This window comes from Diplodia seriata (assembly GCF_021436955.1).
Source record: "Diplodia seriata strain FDS-637 chromosome Unknown scaffold_4, whole genome shotgun sequence".
In the NCBI taxonomy this organism is placed as follows: domain Eukaryota; kingdom Fungi; phylum Ascomycota; class Dothideomycetes; order Botryosphaeriales; family Botryosphaeriaceae; genus Diplodia; species Diplodia seriata.
The window spans coordinates 2,591,700-2,604,175 of record NW_027117311.1 but is presented as its reverse complement, the minus strand read 5'-3'; the positions used below and the strand labels follow the sequence as shown (position 1 = coordinate 2,604,175).

The window sequence follows — 12,476 nt, the reverse complement described above, 5'->3', positions numbered from 1 at the left end:
GCTAGGCTACAGCGAACGTCGTCTAATTATCCACACTATTTACTGGGATTGCTTCAGGTGGCAATGTTGGCTTGCATGGAGCGGGGAAATGTTGACGCAAGGCTGAAGGCGAGTTGAACAAAGCCATTGGTGGAAATAACACACCCCGGCTCATTCGCAAAACTGTCGAGGTATCAACAGGAGATAAGAATTTGAAAAGCAAGGAAGCGACCCAAGCCATGGCTGCTCAGCTTACGTCTTTAACTGTCTCGCTTTCGCCTCCGACCAGTGCAAGTAACCACGATACTCGAGAAACGAGGATTTAATGACTAACAATCCAAACGAGTCAAATCTTCCAGCCTTGTCAGTAAGCACTCATTGCTACCATGTCCGCGACCCAGCCTTCAGTCGAGGATGATGACTTCCAGCCCGCGGAGCTCGTGAGAGTCTTTTCCATGGGCATCAAAGCTAGGCACGAAAATGAAATAGATGAGGAGTCCGAGATTGAGAAGGCGATGGTCGAAGACTTCAACGACAAAGAAAGGCGCCGCAAGAAACGAATTCGAGAAATCGAGGAGTACCTCGAAGCCACAAAGTAAGAGACAGGATATATCAGGAGAACAAAAGCTGACAGAATGGCGGTATAGACCGCATGAGTTGAAGGAGTTGTGGCGAAAGCGACAGGCTCTTGAGTTGGTAATGCACGAATTCTGCGCTTGTGTCCAGAAAGGTCAGGCTGGAGATTTGCCAGCCAAGGCTGAATCTTGGCAGGACGTAGCATCAGTGGTGGACAAAGTCATAGCCCGACTAGAGTGGAAGCAAGAAAAAAGCAGGTTCAGACGGGCGACGAAACATTTACGAACATTCTGCAACACCGTCAAAGCTCATTCGACCGCATTAAAGATGATACCTTCGACCAATGAGTATGTTTCTGTGCTCTACGGCGCACTTGCGACAGTGATACAGGTCAGTGTCACTTCCACCCTCGGTCGGATTTCTGACTAATACCTGCGCAGGCTTCCGAAAGTTACTCGAAAGTAATGGACGTCCTGCCAAAGGCCATGATTGATATCAACGACGCCGTGTCTGCAATCGAGAAGAGACTATGGCTGTTTGATAACGACAACATGAAAAGCTACGCCTGGCGCATGTACAGCCAAATCTTCTCCTTCCTCGGAGACATTATCCGATGGTACACCAAGAGGTCGTATCAGCGCCTCATGAGCAGCTTCAACGAACATCTTCCGGAATTCTTCGAGGATCAAGTCGAAGAGATTAAGAAGTCAGCTGAGCTGATACACCAGGACGCCCATCTACGATCACAAGCAGACGCGCAGATGAGCAGGCTGTATCTTGAGGGCCTGGACAACAAGATTGACAAGCTGATGCTTCAGTTGCAGGAGAGAGATCGAAAAAGCCGAGATGCCACGGACCATCGGTACGAGCATTTCTGTGCTATGTTTGACGGGCTGCATAGGGAGGAGCTCCAAAGCCAGCCGGCCTTGGAGAAGGCGCTACAAGGGGTATGGATGAGACTGGAGAGAGCAATGACGGGCTTTGCAATGGCCGAGATCCTGGAGAGCCAGGCTGAGCCTCGCTTACATTTGGTACCGGGAGGCGAAGACGCCCTGACTCCCCAAAGGCAAGTCGAGCAGAATCCTGGAAGGGAACACATCGATCCTGCGACATTGGAGCAAAGCAGTGGGTCCACCCGGGATACCCTTCTCTTGCATTCCGCAAAGATGGAAGACTTCCACGATCGGGACAAGGTGCAGCTCACCCCCGACCATGCTGCAAGCTTCTTCATAGAGTCCGAACTGGCCTCCAGCATCCAATCCTGGGCAACGGTAGCCGAGTCACGGGCCCTCTGCGTTGCAGGATTGGATCCGTTGTGGTCCAACAACCCAGCATCGAGTGCCGCCAGCCAATACGTGGCCTTTGCACGTGAGGCCGGTCTGCCGCTTTGCTCCTATTTCTGCCGGCTGCAGAACGACGAACCACCGACGGGCAGGACACGCGAGACAATCGAACTGACGGCGCTGGTGTACAGCCTCATCCGCCAGCTGATCGAGCTGCTTCCACCCGACGACGTCGTGCCTGGGACGGTGCGGCTTGACGAGAGCCGCTTCGATGGGCTTGATGGAACGTTGGACTCATTCCCAGATGCGCTTCGGCTCCTGGACGACCTCATGAGCGCAACTGGACACGCCATCTTGATCCTTGTGATTGACGGCTTGGACTTATTAGACGACCCTAGCCACCGCAGCACCGAGGCTCCCTTGAGGAAATTGGTGAACGTACTGTTGCGACATGTCTACGGGGACCATGGGGGCGTGGTGAAAGTCTTGTTCAGCTGTGGTGGGATCTCGGCACCTTTGTTCGAGGCCCTGGCGCCCGGGCAGATTCTGTTGTCAAGCGCACCTCAGCTGAAAGGGGGAAGGCCGTCGGCCGGAACGGAACCGATGATGTTTTAGTATGCAGACATTGGTGATTCCTACCGGAAGAATATAATGTCACATGGTGCGTTGCTAGTGATGTCGCAGTAGGTACAAACGTGCGGACAGGCAGGCAGGAGCTTGGATGTCTGTACATGCCCTAGCACTTTGGCGGTGATGCGAATGCGTGATGAGTTGAGATGCAGGGTGAAGGTGAAGAGTGGAAGTGGAGAGTGGAGGGGTAGAAACACGTCGTCGCGCCAGCACGTGCTTTCGCGTTCTGCTCCGACCAGCAAACGCGTCTTCCCCGCTCAACCGGTCGCACACCCGCACACCACCGTCATTATTCCTCCCTGCTCATCAACATCCGTCGCGCCCTCTTCGCGTTGCGCCGCTTGCCCTTGCGCCCGCCCACTCATCGAGCCGCCAACACTATACATCGCCGTCCCCCAACGCACCTCACCCAACGTCCACGAAACGTTCGCCGTCGCGCACCGCTCGAGCTGCGTTCCGTTGCAACTGGTCGTGGGTGGTCCGGTCATTGGTCTCGGCGAACTCAGTCCACTCTGATTGTCGGCGCTGACAAGAGACACAATGTCCTCATCGTCAACCCCCGATCTGAACGAACCCTTCATAAATGGGCCCGCGGTTGCCGAGTGGAGCAAGAAGAGGCAGCGGCCCGTCGAGCTCTCCGACCCACCTCGCAGTGACTGGCAATCGGCCATGGAAGCGATGGAAAGACGGCTGGAGAAGCGCATCGATGAAGCATTGGCGAACGTGGCCATGACCATCGTAGACCGCGTCAACGACCGCCTCGACAGACGCTTGGCCGAGTCTGAAGCTGGCATTCTGGACCATGTGCGCGGTCGCGTGCAGGCAGCGAAGGCCGACATGCAAGCAGAGATGGACGCAAAACTGCTGGTGTCCAAGGTCGAGACGAACGATGTGGTGGACGAGACGATGGCTTATCTCAGAGACGAGATGGATGGTGTAGTCGATGCCAAGTTGGACCGTCGTATTCTCGAAGTCAAGAAAGAGTCGGCCGATGCCATCCGACAGGAAATGAGCACCGTCGAAAGGAATGTTAACCACAACATCAGGCAGGATATCCAAAAAGGGCTTGACCGAAACCGTTCGTGAATGTCTCGGCCATCACATGTGTCAAGAAATGGACTTCAATCTACTTGGAGTTGTGGGAATACACGGTGGAACGTACCTCGGATGCTGACGTTGATGTTTTTTGGCGTTCATTGGCTGGGATCTTGAACCAATTACGAATGAGATGATCCCAACACCGCAGCAGCTTGAGTGCCATTATTGACAGATGACGTCGTAGAACATGGCCCTGATGCTATCGCCGCTATTTCCGAAGCTCCGCTGTCGACACTGTTTGTTCAAAGGATCCTCCACGCTGGATGGCTTACCTAACGTCGGAACTCATCTTATCTCCGGCACCAACGCCATAAGCCCTAGGATGGATCAGGATTGCAGACAAATCGCTCGTCTTGAAGGGAACGAAGCTGAAGAGGATTGATTCAAGGCGTGTATAAAGCTCTGAGCACTTTGCCAAGTGAGCTTGTTTCAGCACCTCCACGCACCCCAGCCGCCAAGTTTATATTCATTCCGGCATATCCGAGGTTTTTAATCGGTCACACCAAGACCATCATGACCAAACCGGTTAACAAGGCCGCATTCCTCACAGCCGAGAAGGCTTACCCGCTCGAAGTTGGGGAAGCGCCTTATCCCACACCTGTCAACGACGAGGTCATCGTGAAGGCTGCTGCAATCGCCATCAATCCCGTCGAGTAATCCATCGAGCCCAGAGAGTTCGCGACCACTGAACCGCTAACACACAACCCCCAGTTGGATCGTCCAGTCCACCGCCTTCATCCCCGTCCCATACCCGTGGATCTTGGGGTAAGCCAACCGCAACAACTTTCTCCCCCTCCTCCTCCACCCGCACCAACCTCCCCCCCTCTCCTCTTACCCCCTCGCAGCCGCGACGTCGCCGGCCCCATCGTCGCCCTCGGCCCCGACGCCCCGCCCTCCCTCCGCCTCGGCGCCCCCGTCGCCGGCCTCTGCCTCGGCTTCGCCACAAAGGACCCCGCCACCAGCGCCTTTCAAACATACGTCAAGCTCTCCCCGCCGCTCATCATCGCCCCGCTCCCGCCACACGTCTCCTTCGTCGACGCGGCCGTCCTGCCGCTCGGTGCGGCCACCGCTGCTGCGGGTCTCTTCGGTTCCGACTTCCTGGGGCTCCGCCTGCCCCCGCCGTCACCGCCGTCACCGCCGTCGCCATCGCGGGAAACCGAGAGGGAGGAGGAGGAGCTTGTTCTCGTGTGGGGCGCCTCCTCCAGCGTCGGGGCTTCGGCCGTCCAGCTCGCGACCGCCGCCGGCTTCGTCGTCCTCACCACCGCATCGCCCACGAATTTCGCGCTCGCACGCCATCTCGGCGCGCGCGAGGTCTTTGACTACAAAGCCGAAGACGTCATCGAGCGGATCGTCGGGGCGCTGGTGGGTGGACGGCGGAGGAGGCTGGTGGGGGTGTTCGATGCCGTCGGCACGGGCGGGGCGGTGGAGGCGTGTGTGGAGGTTGCCGGGAGGGTCGTTGCCGCCGCCGCTGCTGCTGCTACTCAGCAGGCTGGGGGAGGTGATGGCGAGGGGATGAGGGAGGAGAAGACGTCCATCGTCCGCGTCTCCACCGTCCGCCCCCTCCCGCCGTCGCTGTCGAGCTCCTCCTCCTCCGCTCTCCCTCCGGGCGTCACGTGTGGCGTCGTCATGGCCACCGGCATCAGGAAGACGGCTGTCGGACCGGCGGTTTTTGAAGACTTTCTCCCAAAGGCGCTGGCGGATGGTCGGTATGAGTGTGCGCCCCGCCCGGAGGTTGTTGGGGAGGGGCTGGGCTGTTTGCAGGGGGGGTTGGATCGGTTGAGGGAGGGGGGCGTGTCGGCGGGGAAATTGGTCGTGGTGATGCCGGAATGACGGGAGCAGCCGGAGGAGGATTGATGGGGTTTGGGGGTGGTAGTGGTGGTAGTGGTTGTGGTTGTGCTCGTCTTGCGACGCGTGGTAGCGATCAGCCCAGTCCTGCAGGTACTGGATTAAGAGGTTGTCTTCTTCCCTGATTCACTCTTGATCATCGTCGATATAGTCACGTGCGTCACCGGTGGGAAAGACTTCGGAGTAATTGGTATCCGTGAGGCCCGAACGCTCGAACATCTCAAGCTACGCGGCACTGAAGTGGAGTCCTAGGGTCTGTTTGGGCCGGTTGGAACTGAGGAGAGCTTGGAGGAGGATTAAGTGCTTGAGCTCCCTGTAGGTTGGGTGTGTGTGGATTCCATGGGCGTGTTTGTTCTTTGAGATTACTGGGACTGTGACGCACCCCGCGTCTCGGCCACCACTGGCATTCTCATCCATGAATGTTAATTGATTGAAGATGCGGAATAGTTAAGAAGGCTACAAATCCGCAGATACTCGTTGTCGCATGGCTCGTAGTACCGTAAGTAGTGTCTTCCAGGACGCGGAGCCCCGCCTCGTTAAAGCAGAAGTAGAAGGTATAGGCTACGCGTTTAGCTCATGTGGCAGCTGCAACGCAAATGAGAGGTGATCACGTTAGTATTATGGCTTTTTATGGTGCTGGGATATGTAATAAGACGCTTATATTTGCTCGGGTAATTCTCTTGGTGCGATGCAACCTGCAAGTCCATCAAATCACCTTCCGCGGAATTGCAAAAAATCGATTCGCCTGGAAACAACCACTTCCTCGTCTTATGACATGAAATTTACTAGTTCCTACATAGATCCTATACAAGTATGTCTCCCCCGTCCTCTGGGATGCCACTGTTTCTCCAAAAAGCTAAGCAAGAACAACATCCTTCATCATATAAGGATGATCGTGACGAGCTCATTGGGACATGAGGACGAAGATATAATAAGAAGAATGAAAAGAAAATGTACAGTAATGAGTGGATGAGAATGAAAAGGGACGGGCTAAGAAGTAGGAAAGCTCGGGAGGGTAGGAACAAAAGAATTCAAATGGTGAATCCACCAGCAAGCTCCATCACACCGTCAGGATCAACCTGGCTCCGAATGCTGCGGAGACGTGCCGCGTTCTTGGTTCCATACAGTTCCTCAGCCTTTGTATCCGCAATGGCGTAGTTGGGGTAGGTCGTGAAATCCGAGGGTGAGTAAATTCCCTCTTGCTGGGCAACTTCCTTCAAGCGATTCACCGACGAGCGCATCGCATCATACCAAAATTCATCATCATCGGACGAGAGCCAGGCAAAGTCCAGGTTGAGCTGTCGAGTGAGGTCCATCAGCAGGCTTCATCTCAGGATGAATGGCCTTGACTTACAGGCAGTGGTGAGTTCGCGTGCGGATACGCGCTCTCCGTTGCGTTGTCGCCCCACGTCTTCAAGAACGGTTCAATATCGTAGCCGACGCTATACCCACTGTGCTCTGCCATGATCTTACCAAGGGTCTAAAGAAGTTTGGAATTAGTCTCAAAGGATGGAAACTCATGGGGGCACACTTACATCCGTCTCGTTTCGGACAGCGTTCAAGAATCCCGGCGTCAGCTTCGAAGTCGAAAGCGTATGGAATGTGCCGCGAGCCTGGGGCAAATAATTCGCTGGGAACCCTTTCACGAAGTCCACAAAGCTTTGGGTCTTTGTGTGGCTGATTGTCGAAGCGATGTTATCGAAAGGTGCAAAACTCTCAGGGCGTTCCGGTCCGTCGTAGAAGAACAGGACCATAGAAGTGGTGCCCGTTGCTGAGCCCGAAATGGTCGTAATAATCTGCGCTTTCGGGTCGACGTTTTGAGAGTCGAACTGCTCGGTCGCATTGAGCACGGCGTCTATTTCGTCATTTCCGTAGATGGCTACTCCACCCTATGCAAGCTTAGTGGTGTTTGGAATCTACAGGGGGTTTCAACTTACGTATACCTGAGGTGGCTGCGGGTGAGTATAAAATTCGGCAGATGCTACGACTCCAAATCGGTTGAGTCCTCCCTTGAGAGCAAAGAACAGATCCGGCTGCTTTGAGTCGACGCGAGTAATGGTTCCGTTCTATTTCGTCTTAATGAGTCAATGTTGTCTGATATCAACGGGAAGCGGTGCTGCAGGTTGATGCTTACCGGTAAAACTAGCGTGAAGCTCTTGACCGTGTCACACGTCAAGCCTTCGATCGTCAGAATCTAGCTGTTCACGAAGGCATCTCCACAATGTAGGCAGGCAAAGAACTGACCGTGCTGATTGGTTTTCCTGCGGAGTTATGCTCATTAGTTATCTGGACACCTTTGTTGATACGTCGAGACTGCTCTTACCAGGAGTAACCGCCACCCAGGGTGAAGCCGCCAAGCCCTGGGCCAGCCACTCTTCCACCGACTACATTGTAGCCAGTGCCATCGAGCTCTTCATAGACATCGGCCCACGTCTGAGTTCGTTGCCGCAATTGTCAGCTCAGTCAATCATGTTAGCGCTACAGCTACTCACCAGTCCCATCCCAAGCTCCACTGTGGACTTATCCTCCGACAATACAACTTGATTCATCCGTTTCAGGGAAATATGGACACCTTCGGTGCTCGAGAACCCCGGAATGGACGCATGCCCGCCTGATTTCACAGCAAAGGGAGACCTGGTAGAAGCAATGATCTTCATCTGCGTTGCAGTATCAGCATCGATCGTGGTAGATGAAACCCCGAAGGTATCTCACAGCAGTAGCCAAATCATCAGCAGACCCGGGTTCCAAGACGCACTCGGGCATTTGGCTCGACGACAGATACCAGTGATGAATGTCAGGAAAGAAGTCGGGATTCACTAAGCTGTCAGCTTGCCGTCCGCGAGTCGTGTCATTGACAAACTTACACGCCTGAATGACATCGCTGGCACCCGAGATCTTGGAACTGATCTGGTTGCAAGCATCGGATGCGGTGCTGGAATCGGCGTTAGAGAAAGGTAAGCCTGTCAAAGCCAGCACTGCCAGCAGCGGAGAACTTGGTGGAAGCATCATCGGATTGGGTTGAATTGAATTGAATGGCTCAGAAATGGTACGCTTCGCTGTGAGGCTGATGAGCGCTTAAGTAGAGTCAGTGAGGACAATGATGTGCTGTCCACGTGGTAGGGTGATTGGCAGCTATGCAGATCTTCCCTCATTCGTGCGTAGCTCCTCCGAGTCCTGGGCAGCCCATGCGAATATCAACTCGGCCCTGAGTTGGCCTCACCCTGTCGTCATTAGGGCAGTGCAAGATCAATTTTCAGACGGGCTAGACCACAGCTCAAGGATCTACTCAGAGTTTACTCGTGATTGTATTCTACCTCGCACTCCAGCGTCCTTGGACTTGAAAAAGGGTTTAGGTTGAAACAAGTGTGGGGCCGACCGCCTTATATAGTGGTATTCAGCGAACCCCGGCCGTGTCGCTCTCGATGTGAACCCCTATACTTCAAAGCTACACCGCATTGAGTAAACGTCTCTGTGTTTCGTTGATAGGAACTCAAATTAGTGATGTGACTGCCTCGGCTGTCACGGATCCAACATCAAAATCCAGACACGTGCATTTGTTCCCGGACGTGTGTTCGGCCATGGTGTGCCGGATTCGCTCAAAGCCTCGGCCGATCTAGGCAGCATGGAGACGATCATTCTGTATGTGAAACAGATCTATTGGCATGCTTGTGTTGTTGATCGACGGTCTATCTCAAAGATCGTACACAGCTTCATGTGGTTGGCCACGCGGTCCGAAATGAACAGGGATGGATGGCTTAGCCACAAATGGCTCGCGATGAACGTTGCCAAGCAATGAGCGACCGGCCAATCGGCCTCTTTGCTTGTTGGCGTCACGGCGTGTGACAAGAGAAATTGCCCACCCGCATCTGCCATATAGATCGATATGTTTATGTTGGCAGTCGAATACAAGGTCCGGACGTAAACATAAGTTTTAAATCCGCGGATTTACGTCTGAATCTTGTATTCAACTACCCATCCCATCCAGAATGTTGTATGAGAGAGATGCGGGTGGGCGATTTCTTTTGTCACCCGCCGTAGCGTTCTACTCCCCCATGCGGGGCTTGTGTGCATCATAAATCCAAGCAAGAGCTACAGCCAAAACTTGGGACACCGCATGTTTACTTATCATGCAGGTTACTAAGAACATCCCCCGAGCCTTTACTTTTTTCACCCTGAAACACAGCATTGACATCTGCATCAACGTTCTCGGAAGCCTCCGTCTGCCTGAGCCGTAAGTAGAGGGCGAAGCGCTTGACGGTCGAGAGGTTACTGTGACCTTTCGTCTCCCGTCAACGTCCCTAATGCAAGATCACTGATATGGTCTCACCCTGCTACAGTGAAGGACTTGATGTTCCATAGTGGAGCGATCGACGTGACTTAAGGCAGAGAAATTTTGTTTGTCGCAAGGCAAGCCAGTTGGCGTCGAAGTTTCACAAGTGAAGATCATGAAAAAGAAAAAAAAAAGAAACAACAGGCAAGGATAGAGAAACAAGGACCGAAGACATGTTCCAGACCAGGCTTCTTGTTCACCTCGAAACGGACGTGCGCTCATACTCCATGGACAGCATTCTACCTCCAACCTAATTATATAGTCAAGATATATGGTCATCTGCAAGCACCTGCCTCGCCTTCGAGCAGGTTCACACACGGCACTCGCGTCTCTTTGTTCAGCCTCTGGTTGCCTGGAAAGTAAGGGTACTCATTAGCAATGTCTCACTGATGTCACGCACAGATTGTGTTCCTCGGCCTCGGGCTGTCCTGCGGAGTCATCGCGGGCGGACTCGTCGAAACAATCAAGAAAGTCAACGATCTCGACGCCGATGTTGGCATCTCCGCATCTAGGGAAGACAAGTTGCGGTCGATGGCTTGGTCCTCCACCATCCTCATGCTGGTTGTTACGATCGTCCGGTTCATGGACTACTACATCGAGCGTAAGCTGGTCCTGCGCGAGATCGAGCAGATGTATGCGGTGGGGCTTTCGGTCGCAATTCAGGGCCGAGGAGGCAGTTAATTGGACCGCAGCTCGGGAGTGATTTGTCGGCAGCGACGGCGATGTATCATAAGAGATTTATTACTGAGGTTGCGAAGGACGCTTTGGTATGATCTCAGCTATGACGACTTTTCGGAGCAGAGCACTTACGAAACACAAGCTCACGCAGCTGGGGCTGCTGTCGTTGGTGGCATGGGGAAGTTGGCCTAGTGCACGATTTTTCTCGTCTCGATGAACGGCTTACTGGATAGGTATTCTGCATGAACTTTCATTGTGGACGACTTGGGCTCCACTCGAGTCAAAGCAGAGCTTTGAAAAGTTAAGCATTTTTGAATTGACACTCAAGGACCAATTCCATCCAAGTGACAATGGCACGGCGGGTAACAAAACAAATAAGTGTAAGCTTCAAATGCGCACATTTACGTCTAGATCTTTTGTTCAATTGCCCGGGGAAAGAGTAGTAAAACATCTCTACTAGGCAGATGTGGGTCGACCAATTTTCTTTGTCACTCGTTGTGATGGCGTTACTTAAGCTGGATTTGACACTAATGAACTCGTAGACAAATTCTTTTCCGGGTCTCGTTTTCAGAGCGTCATTTCTCTCACCACACAACTACTTTTCGGTGAAAGAGCTGAATATTGATGTGCCATAATTGCTCTACCTCCAACGTCTGAGATATCTATATGGGTTAATGGTCTATCTTCAGTCATGGTCATGTTGGGTGTTGAAGCAGAGGGTGGACGGATCGAATCAGGGTAAAGCTCAAGCTCTTGCCTACTATGCAGAAGTAACGAGAAACACGAACATTCATTGGCTCGCTATCGGCGAAGAGCGCCTGGAGTTCCACGTGCATCCACCTGATCACGTTGATTGGACGCATGATGATGACGCAGGGAGGCCGCCCGGTGTTGGGCCGCGGATTACCTAGCCGAGGCAGGGTCTTAGCGCTTCTCGCTCCCTGTAGCTCCTTCAACAATACACCCCACTTTACAAGCGTCATTCACTACCCACCCGTTCTTTGTGTTACTACCTGTCATCACCGGCATGTCAGCAACCCCGCTTTGTGGTACCTGAACACGAGGAACACACAAGACGCTCCAACGCTCCTGCCTGAAAGAACCAGGCTTTACGCCAGCAGCTCTCAGTCACTGCACTTACCTACCGCGTCCGATGCCTGCACATCCCTCAAAGCATGTCAACCAAAAGCAATTACCCCGAGATCCAGCATCTTTGCGCTCCTTGCGCAAGGCTGGATTACCGCGCGATTCTCCTCCACGATCCGGTTTCCACTCCCGACGAATCCTTCGAACGTGTTCGCCATCACAATGGGCTTAGGGAGCTGATCGAGTGTGCGCATGGTGATGACGGATGCGAGCTGTGCAAGATTTTCATGCAGTCATTTTCTTTGGATGGGTGTTTGAGCTATCTTGTGTACCGCAGGCAAGAGGAGGGCGAGGTCAAAGCACAGGAACTCCTTAAATCGATGCCGCCACATCTTAGTGAGCGCCCACTTTTTGCGGGGTCCTATTCGGTGTTAGCTCAAAGTGATTCCACAAGCTCTGGCATAGGGTTATGGATCGACCGAGTTGAGCAGCGTGACGGAGACGAGGATGGGGGAGTATGTGAAGAAGAGGAAAATAGGAATGAGCTGGGTAGCGTTGAATGGAGCAGCTACGACACAGAGAAAATGGAATCGGCGATAGAGCCAATCACATTTGCTAAGTTCAGCCTGGACAGACGTATGTCAAACCTCTACGAATATATATCCGCTCACTAACAAAAATAAACAGGGACGCCCAACAAAGACAGCTCACTCGTCCGAAATGTTTTCCTACGCGAAATGTCGAATGATTCTCGGGAGCTTGGATGCATCAAAATCGCCCGTGACTGGCTGGAGAATTGTGTCCAAAACCATTCACAATGCAGGAAATACACTTCTGTTGGCAGTCAACTACCAACTAGAGTTGTTGACGTTGGAGATGAGAGCCACGAGCCAAAGCTGGTGATCACGGGAGGTTCAAGTGGAAGCTATGCTGCCTTGAGCTATTGCTGGGGCGGAGACAAAAGCAGGCAC

General features: G+C 53.3%; 3 protein-coding genes across 3 annotated transcripts; 2 read left to right on the top strand and 1 right to left on the bottom strand.

Annotated features, from left to right (window-relative positions):
• Nucleotides 1–882: 882 nt before the first annotated feature.
• On the top strand, nucleotides 883–2,453 carry SLS55_004653 (uncharacterized protein; the record flags this gene model as incomplete). The annotated part of the gene is made up of 2 exons (XM_066776109.1): nucleotides 883–945; nucleotides 996–2,453. The coding sequence occupies 2 exons, from the start codon at nucleotides 883–885 to the stop codon at nucleotides 2,451–2,453; spliced, it is 1,521 nt and encodes a 506-aa protein (XP_066633990.1).
• Nucleotides 2,454–2,513: 60 nt separating this feature from the next.
• On the top strand, nucleotides 2,514–3,554 carry SLS55_004652 (uncharacterized protein; the record flags this gene model as incomplete). Its single annotated transcript, XM_066776108.1, has 2 exons — nucleotides 2,514–2,521; nucleotides 3,002–3,554. The coding sequence occupies 2 exons, from the start codon at nucleotides 2,514–2,516 to the stop codon at nucleotides 3,552–3,554; spliced, it is 561 nt and encodes a 186-aa protein (XP_066633989.1).
• Nucleotides 3,555–6,442: 2,888 nt separating this feature from the next.
• SLS55_004651 (uncharacterized protein) lies at nucleotides 6,443–8,417 on the bottom strand (the record flags this gene model as incomplete). The annotated part of the gene is made up of 7 exons (XM_066776107.1): nucleotides 6,443–6,709; nucleotides 6,766–6,891; nucleotides 6,947–7,300; nucleotides 7,349–7,354; nucleotides 7,904–8,068; nucleotides 8,124–8,227; nucleotides 8,276–8,417. 7 exons carry the CDS (start codon nucleotides 8,415–8,417, stop codon nucleotides 6,443–6,445), a joined length of 1,164 nt encoding a protein of 387 aa, XP_066633988.1.
• Nucleotides 8,418–12,476: the final 4,059 nt, after the last annotated feature.